The 27,535-nt window shown below is 53.5% G+C and overlaps 1 protein-coding gene and 1 long non-coding RNA gene across 3 annotated transcripts; one reads left to right on the top strand and one right to left on the bottom strand.

Annotated features, from left to right (window-relative positions):
- Positions 1 to 2,201: 2,201 nt before the first annotated feature.
- TEF (TEF transcription factor, PAR bZIP family member) lies at positions 2,202 to 26,567 on the bottom strand. 2 transcript variants are annotated; one of them, XM_069581671.1, is made up of 5 exons: positions 26,249 to 26,567; positions 25,180 to 25,302; positions 11,593 to 11,910; positions 7,120 to 7,340; positions 2,202 to 5,772 (listed from the first exon to the last, which is right to left on the bottom strand). In XM_069581671.1, the coding sequence occupies exons 1-5, from the start codon at positions 26,268 to 26,270 to the stop codon at positions 5,557 to 5,559; spliced, it is 900 nt and encodes a 299-aa protein (XP_069437772.1). In that variant the 5' UTR covers positions 26,271 to 26,567; the 3' UTR covers positions 2,202 to 5,556. The 2 variants fall into 2 exon arrangements, with proteins under 2 accessions (XP_069437772.1, XP_069437771.1); XM_069581670.1 differs by lacking the exons at positions 25,180 to 25,302; positions 26,249 to 26,567 and adding an exon at positions 15,307 to 16,019.
- Positions 16,373 to 18,759, top strand: LOC138436126 (uncharacterized). Its single transcript, XR_011255346.1, has 2 exons — positions 16,373 to 16,457; positions 18,474 to 18,759. It is a non-coding gene; the product is annotated as an uncharacterized lncRNA (long non-coding RNA).
- Positions 26,568 to 27,535: the final 968 nt, after the last annotated feature.

Here is a 27,535-nt window from a genome sequence, read left to right as displayed (position 1 = left end):
CCAGACAGGGAAAGTGACTTGCCCAAGGTCACACCCCAAATTGGTGATGGAGGCGGACTTGAACCTGGGACTAACTCCAAGCCTGTGTTCTTACCTGCCACATGCTTGCCAGACCACAGCCCCCGTGCTTCCTGAGACCACAAAAATCTCCACTCTGGGTGAGAGCATTTGCACCCAGAGCAGAAAACAGTGATCACAACAGATCTCCAGAGACCTCAAGGGCACAAATCTCAGGGAAGGGCCTCATAGGCCCAGCTGGGTCCCATGTTCATTCCTTGACCAATCAGCTGTGCCCAGGGCTGCATGTGTACTAAGTTGCTAAGTTGTGCCTGACTCTTTGCAACCCTATGGGCCATAGCCCACCAGGCTCCTCTGTCCATGGGATTCTCCAGGCAAGAATACTGGAGTGGGTTGCCATGCTCTCCTCCAGGGAATCTTCTCCACCCAGAGATCTGACCCGTGTGTCTTAGGTCTGTCTCCTGCATTGGCAGGTGGATTCTTTACCACTAGCACCACCTGGGTCAGCTAACCATGTGGGCAGCCCCTGGATGCCACAAGGTGGCTCAGGGGTGGGGCAGGCCTGCACAAGGCCTTTGCCTGAAGATATGACCCCTGGGCCAAAGGATCTGTTTGAGTTACATCTGCCTCCCTGGGCCTCTTGGCATCTTATTCCCAACCTCAGCGACAGGAGGCTGGGGTGTCAGGCTTTCACGCACCCTGGGCCCTCTTGTAACTGCTTTCCTGTGTCCACCTCTTCGGCCAGCTGGTTGGGTCACATCTATCCGGGGAACTGAGGTATGTGGATGGGGTCAGAAGCTGCCCGTGGACTTGGCTCTGTGACCAACTTGTGTGGCAGCCTTGGGGGCAGGTCACATCCCTTTATTCTCTGGTCTCAGCTTAAACGCCACCCACAGACATCTTCCCTGACCCTCCAATATAAATGGTCTCTCCCAGACTCCCCAGTCTCCTCAGCCACACCACTTACTGCAATCCGTCATGCTCTTTTTTCTGTGTAATGTTTGTCTTTCCAAGCAGATTGTGAAGGCCGGAGGCAGGGCTGACACAAAATAGACATTTAATAAATATTTGCTGAATGACGTCTCTCTAAACTTTGGTTTCCACATCTGTGCGGGGTTGTGGTAGGGGAACAACATTCCCGCTGTGAAGTTTAAATAAGATAGTGCCTCAAAGCACCCAGCCCAGGCTCACAGTCCTGGGAGCAGGGAGGAGGGGAAGGCTGAGCTGAAAGGCTCTGTAAGTCGTCAGGAACGGGAAGACCTGAGGAGCTGGTGGAAAGATGGGAGTAAGTGACACTGCCCTGAGCCCAAGGCCAAGGACAGTCTAGGAAGCTGAATCTGAAAAGTTGAGACCCACTCTGGGCTTGAACTTTAGCCCTGCTGCTTTGGTTTGGGGGCATATCACTTTGCTTTTCTGAGCTTCAGTGTTTCTTGTAAAATGGCCATTTAAAAAAAGTTCACCTTGCCGGCCCATCTTCAAACTCCAAACGCAGGTTTTCCCTCTTAGAAATGAAATGATTACTGGTCCATCAAACCACAGGAGCACCAACGGTACGCTGCATGGGAAGCAGGGGAGAGCGGCCTCGGCCGCACACAGGCAGCACCAGCTCCAGGCACGCACACACGGACAGAGCAGAGGCAGCATCGAGAGTGGGCGGAGATGCGGGAAGGGGGGTGGAGTCGGCAGTGAGCACAGCCAAGGGTGGGACACCCTATTCTGCCCCCAGCCCAGGAGCCTGGGACTGTCCTGAGCAGGGGACCTGGGGACGCCAATGCTGAGTGGCTCGGCCTGACAGTTCCGGTGCCCAGCAGACAGCTGCACCATGTTTAACCTTGTCTTTTGACTGTGACGGTCTCATGGTGTAGACAGAAAATTTGGCAAAGGGAAATGAGGAAAACCTCGAGAATCCCGCTACGAGCACTGTTTGCACATGGCCGTTGAGGATTCCGTCTGGGACTCTTCTCATGGACCGTTCCCTGGCGTTCCAACCAGCTGTGCTGCTCTTCCATGTGTTCCACCTGCTGAGGACGATGCTGGGGCCCAGTACTCGTCCCTTCTCAGTGAACTGTGTGGCTAAGCGGGCAGGAATTACTTCCACCTGACACATGAGGAAACAGGCACAGACTGGCTAGGGCGGCTCGGCCTTGACGTGGGAAGGAGGACAGAAAAGACAGCCCCGCGAGTCTCGTCTCAAAATATTTAATTTTGTTTGAAAAGGATACATTCCCGGCTTCCCTCCCGCCACGTCACTCAGGCCCACCAGCAGTGGCACACTCGCACGCACACACGCACATAACGCCAGTGGGCTACGCTCCGCATCTGCCCCCCCGCCGGCTGGGGAGAAGGGGTTGCGCCGTGCTTCCTTCCCCGACACGGGTGAAGGAGAGAGGGGCCTGCTGGAATGCCAGCTCCCGGGGGAGGGCGCAGAGCCCCACACACTGTCACATCACATGCACTTAGAAAAATAAAACCAAGTGGTGCTCTGGCGTCCCCGACACTGTAAGACAGCAATATCCACCTGGAAGTCATCTTTGCCATTTTCTAGAAAAATTTATTGCACTTAATTAACAGATGTTAAAGGAGCTCTGGGGTGGTGGGGCTTTGCCATGGAAACCAGGGGGCTTTGAGCCCTTTGCTCCCAGGGTCCCGGATGGACAGCTGCCCAGCACAGAGCGGCCCTTGTCAGCTGGCCCCCTCGCCTGCTACCCCACCTCTGCCTGGAGGACTGCAGACGCTGCCTGCCAGGGCCACAGCAGGTACCCCCTGACCAGGATGACGCTTACCCAGAGTCAAGGGTCACTGCTACGTGCCTTCCCCAACCTCAGGCCCCAGACAGGCAAACCTTTCGCCTTGGGCCAAGGGTAAGAGTTACCCGGGTCCTCCATAAGACTGCTGGCCACTATGAAAGCTCTTCCTAAATATATATATATTCTATGTCTAGATATACATTTATTATATGCATATTCTTGCAACATTCCAGCTCATTCATGATTTGTCTGTTTGGAGGTTGCAACTGAGGCGAAAGGGGGCGCTCAGGAAGGGATGGCCCATCCCAGCTTGCTGCAAGCCCAGGGAAAGCCACTCGCACTGGCATCTCTGTCTCCGGTGCTTTGCAGAGGATGTCAAAGACGTGAGGACAGGAGCCTCGGTTCTTGGCCGTCAGCCCTAAGATGGAGAGGGCCCGGCAGGGAGTCAAGGAGACTCCCAACTTCACGAAGGAAACTGAGGAGGCACCACCTCTCCCCCAAGGACTAAGAGGACACGCTTACCTGAGCACCCTTTTCCCCAGCATGTCAATCTCCATGGACCTCTCCTTCCTGTCCCCGCTGGAATCCTGACTCAAACGGGCTCTTCTAGAAGAGGCCAGCAGCCACGCTCTTTCCAAGTGAGCACTTTGGGAAGGAACCAGACACCCACTGCCTGGGGTGGGGGTGGGGCCAGGGGGGTTGGGGGAGGTGCAAGGGGAGGGCACCCACACAGGCAGAAGGTGGGACAGAGAGAAGAGACAGCAGGCCATCACCCCACCTGCTGGGGTCGGAGAGTGGACGCCACCCAGAAACTAAATGTCCATCCCTTAGAGGGGGAGAAAAGCCCAAGAAAACACAAACCATACACTTTCTGGCCAAAGAAAATGAAGAGCTTTTAAGCTGGTGGCTCTTCTCCCAATAACAAAATGAGAAGTGCCCTCTGGGTGGGTGGCCAGACCAGAGTGAGAGTGCCCGGGCGGGCGAGCTGCCCAGGGCAGGACACGGACATGCTGGACGCAACTGCCCTGCTGTGGTTGTAAGAGTGAAAAGTGTTAACATGATTTTCATAGAACCACGAAGTCAAAGTCGGGGGGGGGAGGGGCACCGACGTCCCTCAGCCTTGGGGACCCTTGTCAAGTCCCCCGGAGAGGCGGGGGTGCAGGTCCCTGGAGGGCCGTGTGTTCACCTGGCGTGTGGTCCACGGCCAGTGGATGGCTTCCCCTGCTCTTAACATCTGTTATAAAAAGTCTTTAGGGGTCAAGGCCCAGGACTCGGAGCCACCACTTTAAATAAAACCAGTGGTGAACGTGACAAAAGCGTGCCTGTCACCTCTGACCCCTCCTTACCACAGGCTGCCCGCCCTGAGCAAATAAATACACCCATCTCCAGGTGCCCAGCTGACCACAGCGAGCAGAGGGTTCCGCGGATGTCCGTAACGAGTCTTCCGGGCAGAACCGAAGGATGAGTCCGGCCAGACATGAGAGGAAGGAGCAGCTGCGAGGTGGGCCCCTCCACCCACGTCTTGGCCAGGCCTGCACAGCTGGCCGTCTCCTAGGACCCGGATGGAGGGGTTTCTAGCCTATGTCCAAGTCCCAGGAGCCTGTTCTTCCGTATGAGCTGGGTGGGACCCGGTGATCGGGGCCCTGCCCAGGGATGCCCTCTAGGCTGCTCACACATGGGTGGATCCTGAAGTGAGAACCGGGAAGCCCTCTTCTGCTTTTACGGGAGAGCGGGCTCAGGCATGGCCCGCATGAGAAAGCAGAGCAAGAAAGAACGGGAGCTTCTAGAGAAACATGCCCGGCTCTCCACCCGCGGTGTTGGGGGAGGGTGGGAGGGGGCCGTGGAGGCCAGTTATCTGAACACCATGCAGAAGGTGTGTCCCCGCTCCAGGAAGTTAAGCTTCCCAGATGAGGGGACTTTTCTGTTAAAATCCAAGATCTGAGCTTGGTCACTGGGTGAAGAAAAACAGCAGGCCCAGAGGCCCAGTCTGGTGGGACAAAGGAGACTCAGGCAGCCTCCACGAGTGCCCCGGAGAAGAGTAGATGAGCACGGTGACCAGGGTGCAGAGACCACCACCCTGGGAGTCTCTCCCAGCAGTGGATGGAACACACAGGGAGCCCTTCACCAGGGCCTCCTCCTCCCAGGCCTCGAGCCACAGAGAAAAGGGGTGAGGGAACCAGGAACGGCTGGGTGACCTTCTGCTGTAGGCCCAGATGCAAAGGTCATCCCCCACTGTGTAGAGACCACGCCCCCATGGCCTGGTGCCCACACGGGCGCTACAGAGGAGCTGGCATGTCTTTCTACCTCTGAGGAAGATGGGAACAGAGGCTTCTCTCTCTAAGACTTTCTGGGGAGGATGACAGACCTGCCCTTCCTGGAAACACGCCCAGCTACCTGAGAAGATGTGAGGGCGACAGCCATCACCACTCACTCTGCAGATACAGGCCTGGTCCGGCCCAGGATGGAGAGGGAGAGTCACGGGAGCCTGGCCCCCTGGGAGAGGAGAGCCCGTGCTCCGAGGTCCCCTTCTGGGCCAGCTGCGACAGCCAAGGACAGAGACGAAGGCTGATTCACCGCCTCACAGATGCTCTCAAGTCCCGCCAGGGAGGAGGCCGGCCCCCAGGGAAGTCGTCGCACTGGTCGTGTGTGATAATGAAGCTTGAACGTGAAGGCTCCGGGGCAGGTGCGCCGCCATGCACCCACGACGAGTCATAAGTCTCCACGCGGGGGTGGGTTTCAGGGGCCCCAGGCAGAGGTCTGAAGTGAGGCAGCGCCCCGGCGGGGGCGCGTGTTACAAGGGCCCGTACTTGGTCTCATACTTGGACACGATGGTCTTGCACTTGCCCACCTCCTTGCGCAGCTCGGCCACCTCCGTCCGCAGGGCCGTGTTCTCCTTCTCCAGGAAGGCCGCCCGGATGGTGATCTGATTCTCCTTCAGGCGCCGGGCGTCCCGGGACCGCTTAGCCGCCACATTGTTCTTCTTGCGCCTCGTCCAGTACTTCTCGTCCTGTGGGGAAGGGTCTTTGGTGGGTCTCTCCTCTTTCCCGAGAGAGAACCCATCCCTCCCCTCTGGCCAGCACTCCACCCCACCTACACTGATTCCTCTTTTAACCCACATGGTGCAGCTGGGACCTGGGGACTCCCAGGGGCCCAGCCCTTACACCCAGGGAGCGTTACCCACAGACCCCACAGAGTCCAAGTGGGACCACCGGTGGAAGGACGGGCCTTCCTCTCACCAGTGGTCTCTCTCTGCTCCGATACACAGCGCTGTCTGTACTCCTGCCTCCCTCAGGCTTGGCTGAGGGTCTGCACCCTGGCTCCAGTTCCCAGAGTTCACATCTTGGCTCTGCCACTCTCTAGCAGTGGAACCGAGCAAGTTCCTTAACCTCACGATGTCTCCCCACCACTTCTTTACAATGGGGGGTAATTACAGTTAACTATCTCACAGAGTTGGCTGAGAATTAGAAGAGTTAGTATGTACAAGGTGCTTATATCAATGCCTGGCTTATAGTAAGGACCCCATAAAGGTTTTCCATTTTCATTGTTATTATTGTAAAAGCCTCAGAAACCTCTCAAGAGGCAGGTATGGTTATTCCCATTTTACAGGTGAGGAACCTGAGGTCTGCCTGACTCTAAAGCTTAGGTGAAAAGTCCCTTTTCTGAGTTTTTCACAGTGGGGAAGGGAAAAAACTACAAAATCCTCCTCTCTTCCCAGTCCCGTTGCAAAGAGCCGACTCAATGGAAAAGACCCTGATGATGGGAAAGGTCGAGGGCAAGAGGAGAAGGGGACAACAGAGCATGAGATGGTTGGATCGCATCATCGACTCAATGGACCCGAGTTTGAGCAAGCACCGGGAGTTGGTGAAGGACAGGGAAGCCTGGGGTACTGCAGTCCATGGGGTCGCAAAGAGTCGGACACGACTTAGTGACTGAACAACAACTCCCATCCCAGCTCCTATAAAACCATCAGCTTGAAGGCTGCTGGATCATCCCTGGCATGGCATTGTACAGCTATCTTTTGTCCTTCAAAGTGAGGGCTTGTTCAGTCCCGGTTTCTGTGGCCGACTGAGCTCTTGCCCAAGGGCTGGGCTGAAGCCAGGGAAGTGGGAGCACGGGCATAGCCGGCAACCAGAATGGAAAGAGATGTTGCAGGGAGTCAAGCTGGGGCCAAACGCCACCCAAATGCCTTTCTCTCAACTGGTGCAGGATGTGGCCCAAAGCTCTGAATGCACGCCTTTCTCGATGTGTCCCCAAGGAGGGTGGGTCCTCCCGGGGAAACTGAATGGAAATTGGGGAAAGCCCCTGACCCCTGAGCCCATGCTGCACCTTCACTACTGCAGATGTACCAAGTTACCTTCTGCTCATCAGGGACAAAGACCTTCTTGGCCTTTTTGATCATGGGCTGGGGCTTCAGGTCCTCCTCGGCAAACTTGTGCTTCCGAGGGTTGAAGAGCTCCCCGCCGGGCACGCTGGACAGGACCAGGTCGGCAGGGTCAGGATTGAAGTTCACATCTACCTCCACGCAGTTGGGGTCGATGGGACTGGGGGTCTCCCTCTCCTTTTCCAGGGAGGATTCTGAAAGACAGAGAGGCAGGTGGTCCTGAAAAAGCCTAGACTCACTGAACAGCCAAGGCTCACGTCACATATCCAGACACCTACTTGACTCTCAAGGTCACAGAAGCTACTGCTGCTTGGAAGGAAGAAATACTCTAAGAGCACTGGCCCCCAAAGCCAGACTGGCATATGTGATTCAATTCAACAACACAAACACCGGAAGAATTCTTCCCTTTAGGAACAAAAAGTCAAAAGGAAACAGGGGCCTTCGAAAAAGACAAGATTTTCCAATCGTTTTTCCCCCCTAGAAATGTTAAGCGAAATATTAAATCATTATACCCCCTTAACTTCCTGTGGTTTCAAGTTCTCAAGTAATGAGAAACAGCTGAATCTCACCAGGAACTATAATGGTTTAGGGACACAGACTGAATACTGAAATGGCTTCCATTTCTGAATCCCTTGAGACGAATCAGTGGCTGTGCTCTTTCAGTCTCTTGACAACTCTGAAAGGGAGATGGCTGTTAACCTTACTTTATAGATGAGGAAACCAAGGCTTGGAGAAATGACAAGGTTTTCCCACAGTCACATGCATGGTAAATAAACTAAAATTTAAGTCTGGCCAAAAAAAAACCCAAAAAGCAAAACCCTATTCAAATCTTACGTGTTATTAGGGATAAGTTATTTTTTAAAAATCTATACTTTTGGCCTACTTGCTCAATGCTATTTATAAGATGACACAAAATAATTATTCAGCCAATAGATATGTTATTAAACATCTACTATATGCCAAGGACTGTCCTGGCAAATACAAAGCAGTGAACAAAACAAAAATCCTTGCCTTCATGGAATGTTATCCTATGGGAAAGGATGACGTCACATAAGATAAATTACAAACATCCATACAGGAGTGTTGGATGCCATGTGAGTGTCTGGGAGAACATTTCAGAAAGAGTGAATAGCAAGTGCATGGTCTGCGCACAGGCAAGTACTGGGAGGCTTGAGAAGAGCAGAGGCCATTATGGCTGGGGTGACTAAGAGGGAGGAGTAACAGGACGGGGACAGAAAGCGTAGGACCTTTAATCCCAGTAAAGCAGTGGTTCTCAGTCGGGAACAAGCTTGTTCTGCAGGGGACACATGACCCTGTTAGGGTGGAGGGGTGTGTTCCACTGGCATCTGGTGGGTAGAGGCCATGGATACTGCTAAACATGCTGCAATGCAAGGACAGCCCTTCCCCAACCCCAGCAAAAGCTATCTGGCCTGGACGTCAACAGTGCCACTGATTCTGACTCTCCCCTGAGGTGAAAGAAGTCACTGGAGGGTTCTGAGCAGAGGTGTGACATAATCAGACATAGGTTTTAACTGGATTGTGCATATAAACTACTTGTATCCTATCAGACAGGTTAATTACAAACAGGGCTGAGTGTCAGAGGAGTGAACGCCAGGGACCAACATGGTAACTATAGGAATAAACAACCAACAGCGAGGTACCAAAGCCTGGCAACTAGACCTCCCCTGTACTGCTGGTGGCAGTATAAATGGCAACAGCCACTTTGTATCCTATTTGGCAACATCTACAAAAAGCTGACTGGGTGCAACTCAGCTTCCCTTCCAGGGAGTATTCTGAAAGACAGAGAGGCAGGTGGTCCTGAAACAATCTAGAGTGAGTCTAGGTGCAAGTCAGAATCCTTCCCATCGAACCCTGGGTATCCGATGACTCAGCTGCTCTACTCCTCGGAAAATGCCCAACAGAAAATGCATAAAAAGACTCACAAAATAAGAATTATAAAAAACAAGACTCACACACAAATGTTCATGGCAGTGCTATTAGACATAACCCCGACCTGGAAACATCTCTTGTGTCCATCCACTAAAGAGTAGGTAAAAACTGTGGTGTGGTCATGCAATACAACTTGGAGGGACTTCCTTGGCTGTCCAGAGGTTAAGACTGTGCTTCCACTGCAGGGGGCACACGTTTGATCCCTGGTGTGGGAACTAAGATCCCAAATGCCGCATAGTGAGGCAAAATAAAACATGGAATACCATTCAGCAACAAAAAGTGAACACAGCTCTGCTACAGGCAATAACATGGATGATTTTCACAAACGGAGTTGAGGAAAGAAGCTAGTCACAAAAGAATAGATACTACTTATGTCCTTTCTACAGAGGAACTGAAAAATGAACTGTTTCATTTCTACCACATGTATAACTCTTCAGTATAAATCTTACTTTATTTGTATCACGGTTTTTCTGCCACAGGAGTAGTCCATAAATATGTTCTATAAATCTATTTTTAGTCACTGATGCCCACATGATTTATATGTTACTATAAAGCTAGCTATAGGAAGCTATAAACATGAACATGTAAATGTAATTAATTTATAATTACTTTAAAAAGAAGAGAACGAAATATACAGTTCCATTTACAGAACGTTCATCTATAAACAAAATGAATCTCTGGTGATGGAAATGAGGATGGTGATTACCTCTGGGGAGTGAGGACTAAGTAGGGTCAGGAGGAACTTCCAGAATACCGACAGTGTTCTCTGCTCTGATTGGGTGGTAGTTACATGGGTGGGCTCACTCTGAAGATTCACCGAGCAGTACACTTATGATATGGGCACCTAAAAATCAGAGGGAAATTCCACCTAGGTGGCCTCAGGTGTAAGAGGGCTCATTTCCAGCTCTGTCCCCTACCCACATACGGAACCAGCCTTTCAGGACAACCTGACCAGCACAAAAATGAGCTGCCTTCAAACAAGAATTCGGCTGGAATCAGCTGAAGCCTCTGAAGCTGAATGGTTTATAGCAAAGAAACAAGGGACAGAGGAGCATGTTAAAACGCAGTAGAGGGATATAACCAGAAAATCCAGCATGTGTGAAACTCTACAGGACAAACAATTCGGCTTTCTCAACAAACAAACCGCAGAGAAATAAAAAGGAAAGGAGACCCCACAGACTACAAGAGATTTAAGACACGTAACTAACTGAAATGTGTGGGTCTCGTTTGGCTCCTGATTCAAGCAAACTGTAAAACAGTAACATTAATGAGACAACTTTTTGGAAATTTGAGTGCTGGTGGATTTACTGTCAATTTCAGATGTAAAACTGGTATTTCTGTTCTTAAAAAAATCCTTATACTTTACATATACATTTGATTGAAAATAATCAGAGTTAGGGGAATGAAGGAGGTTATAGAAAACAAGACTGGTTATGAGCTAATTACTACAGAAGCTGAGTGATGGTTACTGGAGGTTCATTATAGCAGCCCTTCATTTTCATATTTGAACATTTTTCCATTATAAAAAGAAAAAAATAGAGCATGAGAATTCCTTGGGTGCAGGTTTCCTGGGTTCCACACCAGCTCCTGGGGTCTTTCCTAGGAGACATCAGCCTATACGCCTTGAACTGAGCCTGTGGAAAGCTTCGCAGAGCCCCTGAAACAGGGACCATGTCCGCTCTGATGGGTTCATGACCCAGGGGCATGAAAACCAACCAACTGGAGGTAAAACAGAAAAAGGACAAGAGGATGAAGCAGGAATCCCAAAGATGGTATTGGTCCTGGCAGTGGCAATGCCTTCCTAAAAAGTCAGACATCCTGGGTTCAAGTGCTGCCTCCACTTCCCATCAGCTGTGTTACCTGGCCAAGTGACCTAATGTCTGAGTCTCCTCACCTATAAAATGAGGATAACAGGGAACTTCCCTGGTGGTCCAGTGGCTAAGACTCTACACTGCCAATGCATGGATTTGATCCCTGGTCAAGGAACTAGATCCCACATGCTGCAATTAAGAGTTCACGTGCCGCAACCAAGACCCAGTGCAGCTAAATAAATAAAATAAGATGGGGATAAAAGCATCAGTCTCATAAGGAGGTTTTGTGAGGATTATGTGTTAGTGCCTGGCACAGAATAAATGTTAAATAAATGTTTGCTGTTGTCATTATTATTGCCTGAGCTTCCTAAGAATCTGAGGCAAAGTGCACACAGCAGCAGAGAGCAGTACTGCGGAGAGGCAGGATGGCACTGCTAACCTGAGAAGCCTCCGACTGGGACTGCTCACTCCACTGGGCTGACCATCTGCAGCAACCAAAGACAGGAAGGCTCTGGCTGCCGCTGAGGGGATGGCTATTTTTATCTCCAGCCATGGGGGACTGTGCTGAAGGGTGGGGGAACAGAGGGCTTCTGCTCACGGTTGGTCCAATGGGACCACGCAGCCCCCTGGGAAGTGGATCTCCTTGGATGAGGCAGGTGGCCCTGCCCGAAGGCTCATCACCAACCTGTGCTGGACACGGTTTCCGAGGGCTGAAAGACGGCGGTGGAGGAGGATGGTGGGGACGCCGTGGAGGAGCTGGCTGACTCCTTCCCTTCTAGCTCAGCCACCGGCAGCAGCAGGTTCTGCACCAGGTGGGTGGGGCTGGCGGGGATGCCATTCTCCAGCAGGAACTCATCCAGGTCCATGTACTCCAGGTGGAAAGACTCGCCATCGTACGGGATGGTTTTGTCCCAGATGGGTGGCATGAGGGAGGCTGAGACGGCCATGGTGCTGGCTGCTGCAGCCTCGTCTTCCTCCAGCTTTTCCTTCCCCTTTTCCTTATCTGCAGACACAAAATCTGTGATGAGACATCTCTTGAGAGAGTAACTCAACCCCAGGAGGCACGTGGTGAGCCTCACAGGGCAGAGCCACCTCTCTCGGAGTCCTGATCCATCTATGCATGCATTTCAAGAGCCCACACTATTCCCCAGTTATAACCTGGTCCTTGAACCAGGACCACTGGTCTCCTTTAGAGATGGCAGCAAACCCTCATGTGCTGCACATCCATGCCTGGGCTTCCTAGGATGCTTGCATCAGCTCTGAGGCCTGATGTAGTCCCAGCGTTAATTCAGAATGGGCTGTGGGATTAGCATCTGCTGGAGAGAGGCCACCGGCGGGGGTCAGGAATGGGGTTTCTGACCCTTCCTGCTATCTTAGGAAAGGGATGACTCCTCAAGCCAAGAACTTGCTTGTTCTTCTGTCCTGTCCCCACCCTGCCTGCCACCCACTGCAGTGATGTGTGACCTTAGCCATGTTATTTAACCCCTCTCAGCTTCAGTGTCCTCCACTGTAAGTAAGGATAAAGCTCCCTCTTTGGTGAAGACTAGAGGTAACATTTGAAAGTGTCTTGTAGAGCTTCTGGCACACCCCAGGCATTCATTATTGCAGTGAGCTTGCTCAGGGAAGGGATTGTGTTTGATTCATTTCTAGATGGTGGGGACCAATACAGGAGCAGGCAAGACAGCAGACCCCAGGAAGATGAGTATACTGAATGAAGAAGGCTGGGTTTGTAAATAGAGAGGGCCTGGAGCTGTCTTTCAGGACCTTTTTCAAAGCAACCATTTCCAGAGACCATTTGCTTATCCCTGAATGAGCAAAGACTTAAGCCAGGTTTTTTGTGAAGAAAGAAACGCATGGAGCTGTAGAAGAAAGCATGCTCCCATTCAAAGCAAAACTAATCAATCAGTGGGGACGTGAACCCACCTAACTGTCTCAGCCCAAAAGTCATACCTGTGGATGGATATCCAAGAAAGGGCAAATTGAGAAAAAAAGAGAAAAATGTGACAAGGTTGGAGGAAAATCAGAGTGACAGGGACGCAAATGAGAGAAGTGGGAGATAAGATCATGACAAGCTCATAATAGATTTTCAAATTGAGGGCGACAACTTTGAACTCTGGTTTCTGAAATGAAACAGAAATCAAATACGATTATGTTGGAAGTAAACCAGTCATGCATGGACTCCTAGACCTCAGACAGCCAAAAAGCAGCTTGTTGGTTCAATAAAAAAGGACACACCCAGTGAAAAGGTGGAGGTTTTGACAAACAGAATTTGGTCATGGCTACTAATACAAAGTAACTTGAATTCTTGCAACTGCCTTCTGTACCAGGCTTCGGTTTAAAACCAAACGGGAAGTAAGAAAGCCAAGCTTTGGTGGGCTGGGTGGGCCAGATGGCCTCCCTGTTCTCCTTCCCTGAGACACTGACTCGACATTCTGTTCAGAAATGACTGAGATTCCTGTTGGGTGGGGGTCGTGGGGATTAAAAGAGGCAGAAGGGAGGAGACAGAAAGACAGTCATACTGGAAGACTAGTACCAAGCTCCAAGGTTTGTCTGGCCTAAGCAATTAAGCACACTGTTAAACAGTGTTTCTATAAGATGGAATTTTAATTGTAGGAGATGTTCAGCAGTGGTTACCAGTGATACAACATAAGGACTGGTGATGTGACCTTAAGGAAACATCCTTACTGCTCTGAGCCTCTGCTTTCTTCATCTGAGAAATGGGGTAATACCATATATGACGGCTGCAGAAGACTAAATAAGATTACGTCAAGGGGCCCTGGAAGAATTCTGCAAATGTAGTTATTATTATGGATGGTTATTATTCGGTAATCTGACAGAACCTGACAGATTTGCACACCTGTCCCGGGGCAGCTTGCCTCAGCCCCAGATTTGGAACAAAGCATTGCCTTAAAAATAAACAGAAGGGTCTGTGCATATGAGGTCCTGAAGCAGAAGGAGAGAGCCTGGCCTCACCTAATGTGCTGAAGCTATTTATAACCCGACCGTGATAGCCATAGGGATGGGAGTCTCAGAACACACCCAAGAAAGGAAGAGAAATGGCATTTTTAAAAAGAAAATGAATTCCCCAAGACCGGTAATTCACAGAAGGCCCATTCCTTCCCAAATCCCTGAACGACACCAATGGTTCTCGGAAATTCAAATCTCAGAAGATTGAAAGCATACCTCAGTGCACACGAACCTCCACTATAGGTGCTATTCCTGCTGCTCCCTGAACCCCATGCTCTCAGACCAAAAACAAGGCCAAACTTGCTTTCCACAAAAGCCCCAGGGACCTCTGTGGCCTAGGAAACAAGACAAGGGCTTCCCAGGTGGCCCAGTGGTAAGAATCTGCCTGCCACTGCAGGAGACACTGGAGACCCAGTTCGATCCCTGGGTCGGGAAGATACTCTGGAGGAGGAAATGGCAACCCATTCCAGTATTCTTGCCTGGAAAATCCCATGGACAGAGAAGCCTCGTGGGCTACAGTCCATGTGGTTCCAAAGAGTGGGGGCTTGACTGAGCACACAGAGCAGCAAACAGGACAAAGACCAGCCCTGCGGCCTCCAAGTCCAGGGTCAGTCCCAAACAACCAGGGAAAGGGCCTCAGTGGCCTTTTTCTGACCCTCATCCCTCTCCCTTCATCCCAATCTGCCCCTCAGAAGGTACCTCCCGTCTCTTCTCCCGACACCACCCTCCACCTCGGCAGCAGCCCTGAAACTCATTTCCAAGAAATTCCAGTGAGGACCCAGAACCTGGGGATACTCACACGCAGGGAAGAAGGCAGGTCCTTCTCCCAGCGGGGAGGAGGACGGCCATAAACGAAAGCAGTTCGCTACGGTATATCAGGGCATCTCAAACTTTAGCGGACTGAGGAATCACGGAAGTGGGGTGGTGCCCCTTAAAATGCAGAGTCCTGTCTATGAAGCCGCAGATCCAGTGAAGGGTGAAGGGTGGGGCCCAGAAATGGACATTTTAAACAAGCATCCCAAGTGATTCTGATGCAGGGGTCCCCAGGGCAGGCGCCCTGGAGGGTCACTGAAGTAGCTGCTGCGACCCCCATCAACCTCCTCGGTAACCCCTTCACGTCGCGCGTGCTCCGGACCCTCCCCAATGAACCTCCTCCCCACGACCCCACCCGACTGCCTCCCTCCCCAACCCTTCCCCACTAACCCCCATGTGACTCCTCCTCTCTCAGCTCATCCGCGACCCCTTCCGACCCCCTTTCGCCTCGCCCTCCCGTCCACAAATCCTTCCTGGCCCCATCCCCCAGGCTGGACCACTTCACCCGGACCTCCGACCTCACCGGCCCCGCCCTCACAAGGCCCCGCCCTTGCAGAAACCCCGCCCCTAGAAGCGCGCGGACCCCCACCCCACCTCACCCACCGCCGCCTCCCCTCACCGAGGCGCGTCTCGCGTGGGGGGTTCTCCATCAGCTTCTTGAGGACCAGAGGGAAGGAGCCTGGCAGGCCCCTTTCCCCGGCTGCGCGCCCCGGCCCCGGGCCCGGCCCCGCCTGCGGCTCTACAGGCGGCTTCTTTCCACCGCCCGCGTCGGACATCGTGCCCCGCGCTCGGCTCGCGCGCGCCTCGCCTCGCCTCGCCTCCCCCGCCCGCCTGCCCGCCCCCCAAGATGGGACGGGGCCGTGCGACCCGCCGCAGCTGCCGACACAGGCAGCTACTGCGCAGGCGCGCAGAGGCCCCCCCCCCACCTCCCCATCCATCCCTACACCGCAGGCGGACAGGCTCTGGCTTATTAATTATTCATAAGGCCAGGCCAGCTTCCCCGGATGGCGGCCTTGGATTGGCCCATCCCGCGAGAGGGGGCGGGAGCAGGCGCGGCCTTCCAGATCGTGATTGGCTAGGCCGCCCCTAGGGTAAACGCCACACGTGCGGGGCCAGGTGAGAAGCAGGGCCGCAGGCCCCGCCCCGTCCTCCTCGCTGTCACCTGATTGGCGCCTGCCGAAGTCTGGGTCTAGGGGGCCCTTTCCGGCGACAGGCACTGCCCCTCAACCTGTGCTTTCGCCTTCGCCGTAACCCCTGCCCTTCTCTCGGACCACTGTAACCGCTCCCGCTTCCCTTGCATCCCAGTCTCGCCACCTTCCGGACGCACGACCCAGAGGAGGCGGGGCTGGCAGCGGCCATGCTGGTGGGGGGTAGCCTATCAGAGAGACCCCTGGGGTCCCCGCGGCCGTTTCCCCCCTCCTCGCCCCCCTCCCCTCCGCGGGTCACGTGGAGCTGCAGCCGAGTCCCGCGGCGTGGGGAGCGCGAGGAAGAGGAGGAAGGCGCGGAGCAGCCAATGGAGGGCGAGGGGCGGGGCCCGGGGCGGTGCACGAGGCGCAGCACGTGCGGGGCTGCGGCGGGGAGGGAAGGGGCGGGCCTTTCTGTTCTGGGGACTCTGCCCAGGGTCGTGGTACCGGGGCAGCGCAGCGTTTACCCCGCCTCTCCCCCAGCCCGCGACCTAGAGGTTGGCCGAGGGCAGGGCCGGGGACGGCGACCTGCCCGCCCGTAGGGACGTAGGGACGGACGTAGCAGGCTTGGCTGCCGCTGAAGATGGTATCAGATTCTACCCCCTGATCCCGGGTTTCTGGTGCGGGCGTGGCGGCCAGATAAACACTAGCGTGGAGGGCGCATTCTTGAGGCCGCGGGTGGAGAGAGAGGACCCTGGGCCCTGAGCCAGGGCGGGAGTACGCGCTTCCGTCCTCGCGCTTAACTAGCCTGTGACCTTGGGAAAATCCAGTTGCTTCACCCGAGCCTGTTTCCTCGTCCGTAAAATGTAGGGGTTGGGCTGGATAAATCTCAAGTCCTAAACAGCTCTGAAATTCTGTTCCTCTCTAGAACATTCCTCTCTTTTTCCTAGGGGGGAAAAAAAATCCCACAAAATTCCTCCCTTTCAAAATATATGCAAATGCTTCCTAGGAGTTCATCAGGAAACGCGTACAAATGTCAAACGTGAGGTTGGATGGCGGACACATGCTGAGTCCTTCTAGGAATCTGCTCCTACAGGCCACCCAAACTTTGTACCTCTTGATAGCAGGAATCATACCCTGCTTTGAACCCAAACAATACTAGGTACTCCCTGCCTGAGAGGGCAGGGACTTTGGCTAATTTGTCCCTATGAGACCAGTGACTTTATTTGTTCCTGTGAGACCAGTGACTCTTGCCTTCCAGGAGCGAGGCTGTGAGATGCGGGGCACAGTTCTTGATTCATAGAGTAGGTATGTGACCGCGACAACCAGCTAGCTGAAAGTTGTCAGCCTGATATAATCAGTACTGGGAGTTGAGGAAAAAGGCTGGGTGCCTGAGCAAGCCTGGAAAGCAAAAGATTTGAAGGAACTCCTGATGGTCGTGGAGGACAGGTGATGGAGCCTGACTCCAAAATTCAAGTTCTCATAGCCTCACTACTTAGACTATAATCACTTTCTGAGTCTGATAGCTCCAGCCTGTTGCTCCATCTCTCCAGGCCACCTTTCCTATTCTTTGTCTGAGAGAGATGGGGAAGGACTGACCTTGTGAGGCTAGTGTAAGCCAGTTCATGTAAAATACACAATTGTATTTGTTTTGTTGTTTAGTGGCTAAGTAGAGTCCGACTTTTGTGACCCCATGGACTGTAGCAAGCCAGGCTCCTCTGTCCATGGGGGTTTCCCAGGCAAGAATGCTTCTCCAGGGGACCTTCCCGACCCGGGGATTGAACCCATGTCTCCTACATTGGCAGGTGGATTCTTTACCACTGAGCCACTAGGGAAACCCTAAAATGCACAATTGCAAACATGCAGTAAACAAGTCGTTTTCATAGCTTTGCTACCCTTGATGGGTACAAATCCACTGCTTGATGTGTCCATTATCCTAGAGGCAGGTACAGTGCTCATGTCACTCTCTGTTTAGTGAAAGTACTAAATTATGTACAGAACATCTGTTGTGTTGCAGAGTTGTTATTAGTGGGAATTCTCTTTGTGGCTAAACTAAGATATCTTTAGGATAAACTGACCTAGAGGTTTTTAGAAACAAATTTCAAAGGACAGTCTAGGGAAATCAATTAAAGTATGGGGAAAAAAGTATGAGTTTAAAAAAGACAATGGCTAGTTTGGCCAGGGAGAGACTTACTGGATTACTGTTAAATGTGTATTTTCATAGCTAATATGACACTACTGAAGGGGAAAAAATTCTAAAGGTATTAGAGGAGGATTTATAGTAACAAAACAGTAGAAAGTTGTAACATTTGTTTATGACAAAGGTGGTATGTAGTATGAGATTTTAGATTTAGTTTTTTTTTAAGATTAAAAAAAGTTTAAAACATTTTTTAAAATCTTCAGTTATTCAAAAGGGATAATACCCACTTCATTTACCACCCAGCCTGGAGCAACTGATCTAACAGGCAAGTGGCACTGGTAAGCAGGTTAAGAAGCTGGGTAAACAGGTTAGGGCATTAAAACTTTGTTCTGATTTAGTCCTCTGTTCATTTACTGACACTCCCCAAAGAGGTTTTTTCCCCTGGATAACCACAGGGTAAATGGTGTGTCACAAACACCGCAGGAACGTCATAAACATGTTCTCTCTCGTGCTTACTTGCAGGCTGGGGGGTTAGCCACGCTGCGACTGGCAGCGTTCAACAGCACCATCCAGGAGGCGGGCGCCATTATGTTCATGTCTTCATTCTCCAGCGGATCCAAGAAGACCCACAGCGTCCTCTCTCTGCCTTTGTCTCTTATCAGTAAAGTGGGAGTAACACTGCAGCCCCTCCTCTTAGGGGAGGAAAACGTGTGAGAAGCAGTTAGCTAATTTCCACAGTGTTTCATAGTGTTCCATAGTGTAATTTCCATAGAGAGCCCTGACAAAGAAATAAACTCTATGAAAAGAACATGTTGTTACATGATTATGTTAAAACTGTGAAGTAGCACCTTTGCATTCTAAAGTATTAGAGTTTCAATGCAGCAGCTTCTTGAGGAAGGTGGGGGTCCTGGGGCAGCGCTGACTTTGTGGGGATGAGATGCAGGCCTGGGTAGAGACCCTCCTCAGTGGCTGCCTGACCTCTTGTCCGAATAAGTGACTTCTGCTGCCTAAGTCTCACGTATTTTTCTCTTGGAAACAGAAATGAATCTGCCTACCTCACAGGGTGGCTATGAGGATTACGTGTGGGAAGCAATGTCAAGTGCCAGCCTGAATGGTGTATGGCATGGATTGTGTGGGCCTCCACCCTTCCGCTTCATTCAGGTTGTGTTGGGTGAGGAGCAGGATTCTTTGAGCTGGGGGACAAGGTGGGTTCTAGAGTCGAGAAGGGATGTGAAATGTCCATTTTCCAGAGCTGGTCTGGCTTTAAATTCTACTCTTTAGTGTTCCAGAAACTTGCTAACCAACCCAAGTTAAAAATTTAATTCAATTGAACATATGTAGAACAAGGGCCTCACATGAAACCATTATGCCAATTTGGGTTAAACTTGAAGCTCAGAGGAGCTAAAACTCCAGCATGAGAGCCTTTGGCCAGATACCCCATAATGACCTCTTTGGCCTCATAGTCAGCATCTTGCAGGACAGTATGACCCTCTCTCCTGACTTACTGCAAAATGTGACAGCCTGGTGTCTGCAAGAGCAGGACGATGAGAAGGCTTCCACTGAGCACTAACAAAGGCCAGTTATCTGTGTGCTTTGCGATCCCAAATGCAGGAGAGCACAAAGCTTTGTTCAGGGTAGTCACCCAGTAAATATTTGTTGGCTCACTTTGCTGTTGGTGCCAGTAAGAGGGCTAACAAATCTTTCCAGAGCTAGGTCATACACATTTGGAACATTATTAACACTAAATAACACTCGTTGTGTTTAATTCACAATCAAACCTAGAATAGTAAATAAAACCCACCCTTACGGCGAGTCCTTCACCACTGGCCTTGCCAATGACTGCCTCCTGTTCAGCCCACATACCTGTGGCTGCATAGTTCTGGGCTGCGGTTTGTACCGTGGTCTCAGTGTGTTTTAGGGGAGAGGTGGTGGGTGGAGGCCCTTCACCAACTCTTGCCCATCTCTCAGTACTCTCAAGAGTACTTAATTTCCTGTTTGGCTTGCATTTTATCCACTGCCCAGCTTAGAAATATAGAATGATATCCACCCTAAGAGTACTATTTTCAAAGAGAAGCCCTTACCTCCAGGCTTTGCCACATCCCAACAGCTACTTTCTGACAGTTAAGGTTCTCCAGTGGAGGCGGTGTTGGTAGGGAGTAGACTCTGGAGCTGGAATGTGTAGGTCTGATTCCTGCTTGGACTACTTCCTGTGTGACCTTGGGCAAGTTACTTAACCTCTCTGAGCCTGAGATGGAAAGGAGCAGTTCAGGCACACTGCTGAGAATAGCACTTGGGAGCATAACACGCACTCACCTGAAGTTTATCTCTGACTACAATCCCATGTTGGGTTGTCCTGGCAACACCCCATTCCCCCCAACCAGCCACTTCCCCAAGAATAGTTGGGGGGAGGGTGGGACCTTGTAGTCGGGGAGAAGATGGTCTCACTCTTCTTTATGACCTTCAAGGCCCTGCAGTCTTTCCCCTTGCGGGTCTCTCTAACCTCACTCTTTGTTCTCTCCCACTGATTCACCTTCTGCAGCCACAGTGGCCTCTTATTCCTCAGACACATGTCGTTCTTGACCCAAACAGGGCCTTTGCAGGTGCTGTTCCCCCAGCCTGAAAGTTCTTGGTGTGACTGGCCCTTCCTCACCCTCCAGGCCTTGGCTCGAATGTCCCCCTCTCAGAGAGGTTGGCCCTGACCCTCCTGATTGCTGTCTCTCTCCCCACTGGAATGCAAATAGCGGCGAGCAGGGCAGTGTTTGTCTCACTCACTCCCATGCCACACGTTAGCAAGCGCTCAGCATAATGAATGTTTGGATGACTGGGGAGGTGCTGCCCTGAGACGTGGTTCCGGAGACCCCAGGGAAGCCTGCGGGTAGGGAGGAGCCTGGAAGCAGGCCAAGCTGGGTTGGAGCCCCTCGACAACTGTGCGGCCTTCCCGTCTCTGAGCGTCAGTCTCCTGGTCTCTTGCAAAGCCGTCTCACAGATGGTAGTATAAAAGCACTGAGTATAATTCCCAGCCACACCTGGGAAACAGGGGCCGTTAGAACCAGGATTCATTCCCTTAACAACCTAGCCTTGGGACAGGCCCATTAGGATGCAAAAGTCATCTGGATTGCTCGACACTGCTGTCAGTGTCTGGCACTAGGTGAGAATGAGTTTCTCACATTTCTCTGATTGGTGTTGGGTGCTGGGTAGGGGGACAGGTAGAGAAGAAAGGTAAGCCCCTGACACGGGAGGTGGAGAAAAAGCTGGCCTGCGTACTGGCCCCGAGGGTAGCCAGTCCTCTGAGTGTGTTTCCTTACCATTAGGAGATGGTAGCGAGGGTTAGGGGCTTCCCAAGTGGCGTGGTGGTAAAGAATCTGCCTGCCAATGTGGAAGATACAAGGGACACGGGTTTGATCCCTGGGTTGGGAAGATCCCCTGGGGAAAGAAACGGCATCCCATTCCGGCATTCTTGCCTGGAAAATTCCATGGACAGAGGAGCCTGTTGGGCCACAGTCCATTGGGTCGCCAAGAGTCAGACACCCTGAGCAACTGAGGACAGCACAGCACAGCACAACCAGGATTAGAGATAACACGTGCAGCACATGTAAGGCCACTTCTCCAGGCTCCTTTTCCATGGAAGCACATTTCACAATTTCTTGCTCTGGTTCCCCCAGGCTGGGAGTGGAGGCGACCACATAGACTATCACTGAGGCCAAGCCCAGGACAGCCCAGGCTGCTCTGAGTCCACCCTCTCTCCTGCTCACCTCAATTCCCCAAAGGGAGGTTACCCAGACCCCTGCTTCTGCCCCAGCAGCTCCCACTGAGCCAGCTCAGCTGGGCTGTCCTGCTTGGCACAGGGCTGATGGCACCGTGACCCTAGGAACCTCAGCACGTGTTGCCATGGAGACAGCCCTGCCTGTGTGCCCACAGCCTTGCCACATCCACTTCTTTCCAGGAGAATATCCACGGAAAGGAGGGAGTGAGGGTCAGACGGCAGATGTGACGTCCGTGGAAGGAGCCCAACCAGGCCCAGCTGCTGTTTGTCTTTTGCAGAGAAAATAGAGCAGCACTTCACAGTTTGCAAACGCTTTCATCTGGGATATGTCATTTAATCCTGGCCACAAGCCTGTGAAGCAGGTATTCTTTTCACAGATTGGGGATGGAGAGAGGCATGTCAGGGATAACTGCTAGGTAGCCCACAGTGATTCCAGTTAGGAGCTCCTGACCTGGGGACCCCGCCTTCCCAGCTCAAAGTGAAGGCCTTGTTCCACCTCTGGTGTGCTTTCATGCTCCGTGGTTTCCTGAGAAGGAGGCCTGAGTGACCAAAGCTGGCAGAAAGATGAAGTGCCGGCCTCTGAGCACAGCCAAGGAGTTGGGGAGTAAAAGCGCTAACCATGCGGTTTGAGAAGCTGTGTCTTTCTGTAAACTGGAGAAGAAAGTGGAGGGTGAGCAGTCTGGAATGGAATGCCTCCTGGGAGAGGATCCACAGGAGAAAAGGCAAGCAGGGGAGCAGGAAGAACGGTCCTTAGGGATCAGGGCCCACAGACAGAGGGGAAAGTGAGTCAAGGCTTGGGGCACAGATCTACTCTCTTGCTGGGCAGAGATTTCTCTGCCCACAAGAAGGCTGGTTGCCTGGGTGGCCCAGAGTGACAGGCCATGGGGTGGTGGTTATAGCCTGAAGACAAGGAGTCTGGAGCCTGGTCAGCTCTGTTGGAGAAAGTCTGCTCCCCCAGGAAGTTGGGGAGAGGGAAGGGAGGCCCAGGGACAGCAATAGCCAGAAGCCCCACGGCCGGGGTTCAAGGAGCATCGTTGAACACAGTCTGCAGGGCAAACAGGGTCTTATGAGGGCATGGTCTCACCATCCCCAGGACTCTCCTCAGATGTCTCCTCCCTCTGGACCCCAGGTGTGCTCTGCACGTGACCCATGACCCCCATGTGAGCTGAAGAACAGGAGGCAACCAGACCTCTGTCATCCTCCTCCCCGGGGGATTGAAGTCAGCATGAGGACGCACACGGGGAGAGAAGCCGCTTCATCAAGAACTTTTAAAGCACAGGTTGTTCCTCAAACAACTCGGGTTTGAACTACACGGGTTCCACTTATATGTGAATTTTTTTCACTAAATATATACAGTACTACCCAATCTGCGGTTGGTTGAATATGAGGATGTGGAACCATGGATCTGGGGGTGACCATAAAGTTACAAGCAGGTTTTCAACTTGGGCCCTAACCCCCGAGTTGTGTCAGGGTCGAGTACACTTTTTCCATGCTGGCTGGGAATTCCAGCTTTGATGACCTGTGCCCTGTCTTCACCAAGGTACACTGTCTTCAGGTGGATACTTTCATAAAAGATTTGGGGAGTCTGGGAGCTTTGGAAAGTGGTGACAGCAGATGGAGGGCAGTATTAAGAGTGGGGTCTTTGTGGGATGTACTGGCTCCCCTGAGTCTCCAACCCTCACTCCGTCGTTTTATCCACCCGTCAGCATCTCTCAATCTGTCAGGGTCTCATGCCTCGGACCCTCAGTGAGAGGCCACGTAGAGAAGAGACAGGAGGTGGTCTGAGACTGATCCGTCTCCCATGGACCAGCCCAGCTGTACCAGACCCACCGTCCTCCGTCAGTTTGCCAGCTCTTGACAAAGCTCTGCCTGAGACCCTGGCTAGGGGGGACGGGTTTCTGGGCCTGGACTTTGCCATCCACAGTGACTGATAGGGACATTCCCCAGGGCTCTGGGGACCCGGTGGGATCCAGCAACCAGCAGCTGCTGCCACACTTCATAAGCCTTGTTGCCCTGGTCTGAGGAGCTGCACCCTGAGTCGCCCCCAAGAACCCTTCCCTGCCCAGGTGGGAGCTGTCCCCACAGACCCACCAGCAGCCAGCTCCCCCCTGTGCCCGCCCTGGGCCACAGGCCCACTCTGCCTTCTCTAGCGCTCAGACCAAGAAGGGAGCCCTTCACATCCAGACGTCCCGCCTCACCTCCCCACGCGGGACATTCAGGGATGGCAAGAACAAGTCAGCCATGGTTCTTTTTCAGGCCAAGCCGTGAGTTTCTGGAGGGGATGGGCTTTCCAGCGAGCAGCCAGGACCCTAAGTGCCAGGAAGGTGAGGTCCAAGGGGCCCAGAGCTCCATGGGAGAGCGCCCACAGGGGACCCTGCCACCGGCTTTAGGCACTGCCTTCCTCCCTCAGGCGGCGTCTCCATGCTCTGAGCCTGCCACCCTCCTTTCCTGAGCCTGGCTCCCTGAGAGGCATGTCCAGGCAGGGGCTGTGATGTGCATCCTTGGGCCCCGGAATTTTGGAGTGGGCTAAGGGTCCCGCGGAAGGGGGGCCTGCGGCCCAGCCAGGGCTGCCTGGTGATGGGGTGCCCACAGAGGAAGTGAGGTGTGAGCAGGGGAGGGAGAGGCCTGAGAAAGGTCCCCTGCGGGGCCACCTGGCACTCAGGTCAGGCTCTGGCAGCCAGGGGGAGCTGGGCTCCATTAAAGGCACCCCGGGGGTTTGAGCGATGAGGACCGGACGTCTCAGAACAGAAGAGATGAGGGGAAATATTTGTCGGGAGGGAGCGCCCCGAGCAGGCTGGCCCCCAGAGTTCTCGTGGCTCCGGGGTTTCTCAGGCGGGACTCGGGACTCGGGAGACACCTGGTGCCAGCTGCCGGCTCTGCCCCTCGTCCACACCCTCCTCCACAGGCTCCCTCGCCCCGTGTTTGCCTGTGGTATCCTAGGAACCAGGGCTTCCAGCCTGTGGTCCTGTTACATAACAGCCTCCATCCCATTGCTGGGTCCAGCACCTCTGGCGAGCGGGAGCTGAAGAAGGCGCCCAGAGGCCAGCCTCTCCTGCGGGACACAGGCGGCTGGCCGCCCGAAGCCACAGCTTCTGCTGGTCCCCTGCACCCCAACACGCAGAGGGGGGAACGTAATAAGCCGTCAGCATCCGGTGTGTTCCTTCAGCAGGGCCCTCTGGTCCTGTCTTGGTCCCACGTGAGCCCCGCACCTGTCAGTGGCCGCATGCTGGCCGCAGCTTCCCAGGGCCAGCAGGCCTGGGGGGGCAGCCCCAGAGAGGCAGAGGCCCTCCCACCGTGACCCTCTCTACACCCCGGCCCTTCCTCGCCCGGGGAAGAAGCCAAGGGCAGACCCCTGCTGAGGACCCTCCCTAGCCTGGAGATGCCTGTCTGGCCACGGTGCCCGCGGCAGCCCCCACCCCTCGGGCACCTGGGTGGCCGGCCATTGCAGACCACCTCCGCTCCTACCTGTCCTCTTCTCTGGCCAAGGCAAAGAATGCTCGAGCAGGGACTTGAGGACCTCCGGCATGTCCATGGCAGGGGCTACTCCGATCCGGTCACAGCTCGACATGGCCCGGCGGGAGGTGCTCGCTGGGGGAGTTTAGAAGCAGCTGGAGAGGCAGGCTCTGGCCCAGGGAGAGCCGCAGGCTCTGGAGGCAGGCGGGGCGGAAGCCCGAGGCAGCCAATGGGCAGCACGGGCCCCGGCCCGCCCGTCCACCCCCGGCTCGGCCACCTGCCAGCTCTGGCTGCAGCCAGGCCTTCCCTTCCCGCTGCCTGGCAGGGCGGGCCTGGCCCGGCGCCAGCATCAGCACGTGGAGCCACAGCGCCAATCCTCTGACAGAGAGCCTGGTGTTATCTAACTTTGCAAAGGGAAGTTCTCCCCCAGGCTGGGAGCCAGAGCCGGGCCTGCCAGGTAAGAACAGTGAGCTGGCTGCCCGCCCACAGCGAGCGTGCACCGCACACTCAGGCCCACTCGGCAGAGAAGCTCCAGAGGCCAGGCCCCACGGGGACCCGCGACCCTGGCCGCAGGCAGCTGGGCACAGAGGATGTACTGTGTTGGCGAGCACAGGCCCACAAATGGGCGTCACGCACTTTCCTGCGAGTTTGTGAGTCTCGAGGGTGTGTTGGTGTGTTTTGATGCTGGTCTATAGGCTGTGTACATGCACACGTGCCCTGCAAGGCACACGGTGTGCGTGTGGCATGGGTAATTGGGGCTTTACGCTATCTGCAGAGCCTGAAGCCTGCTCTTCTAAGGGGAGAGACAAACCTGCAGCCTGAGATCCCTTTGGCCTTCAGGGACGTAGGGGAGGGGGAGATGAGGCAGGTGCCCAGCGCACAGGTACTGGCAGGCAGGCAGAGTAGGCGCCACTGAAGGGGAGCGGCCCCGCAGATTGGCTGAGACTCTTTCTGGAACACCGTCCTTCTTCTCAGCCTCTGCCCCAGCCTGGGGGCCTGGGCAGCAATTGGCTGTTTGCAACAGTCCCCTCCCTGGCCCTCTCACCAGGACACTGGCCTCTGTGGTCCCTGGGCCACTTACTTGAACGTGAGGTTGAAGCCATGATTCCATATGGCAGTCTCCACAAAGACCGACACCAGCCTTGCCCGAGTAGGGGAGGTTGGTGGGTGGGGTCATCGGGCTCCTCCCCTCCGCACGCTGATGTAGCATCTTGAACAAGCTGTGCTGCTCTTTGGAGTCTCAGCTCCAAAACCACCAAATGTGGCGACCTTCATGGCTCCTTTCAGCTCTGGTTCTGTCTCTGACACTCTGGTTTGGGTGCAATAAGCCTTTGGTTCCCTGCACTTGTAGCTGATTTCTATGTCATCCTTCCCCACTTTCCAAAATCCCGTTTTGCCCAAACAGCAGATAGTCAGGATGCCTTTGAGCTTCTCCGTTTCCCAACAGTCCCCAGCTTGTTCCCCAGTTATCCTCTTTTCCACCCCAACATGTGTGTGCATGCCTGGTACTCAGTTGTGTTCAACTCACGTGACTCCATGGACTGTAGTCCGCCAGGCTCCTCTGTCCATGGGATTTCCCAGGCAAGAAAACTGGATTGGGTTGCCATTTCCTCCGCCAGGGGATCTTCCTGATCCAGAGATTGAACCCACATCTCCTGTGCTGGCAGATTCTTTACCGTTGAGCCACCTGGGAAGCCCTTTCCACCCTAATAGCCCTCCCCAACCCATTTGTTCTTTCCCCAAATTAAAAATTAATTTCCATTATTGAATACAAAAGACAGTATGTGGCTCAAAGCTCAAAGCTTTTGATAAAGGTGCACTTCAGGAATCTGTTCCCTTTCCTTGGAACAGATTTAATTTGTTTATCCTCCCAGTTCCCTTTGCCTCTGTGACCCTGGAGGGGTGGGGGTGAAGAGTGTGGAGGACCTGGTGTGCAGGTTGCCTCAGTTTGACCTGTGACTCGCAGGCTGGGGCTGGGGCTAAGTCGGTGCATTAACCATCTCTTGGCCCACTTTCATGTGCCAGACTGGCTTTACCCCAACGGTGAATGGGCAGGTGCCCACAGAGTGTGATTTGGGAGGCAGCAGGAAGTCCCTACGTGTCTCAGATGTGCCTGCCTGCCGCGTGATATTTCATTCTCGGAAGTTCACTCCTGTCAGACCCCTTCCAGTGCACGAATATACGAAGCCTCTAACACTGTGAATGATTGCTCACTGCATACCTGGCACCAGCCTAGACCTTGTAAGGATTTCAAAGCTAAATAACAGACCGGGCCAGGCAAGGCCCTGCCATTAGGGAATTTTCATGCCATGGAAGGTCAGTCTACGTGGCACCCCCACTCACAGTCAGTGTGTCCAGCTGGCAGCAT

Source organism: Ovis canadensis, chromosome 3, assembly GCF_042477335.2.
Source record: "Ovis canadensis isolate MfBH-ARS-UI-01 breed Bighorn chromosome 3, ARS-UI_OviCan_v2, whole genome shotgun sequence".
NCBI classification, from domain to species: Eukaryota; Metazoa; Chordata; class Mammalia; order Artiodactyla; family Bovidae; genus Ovis; species Ovis canadensis.
Note: the sequence above shows the minus strand (reverse complement) of the source record. Positions and strands in the feature narration are given on the sequence as shown.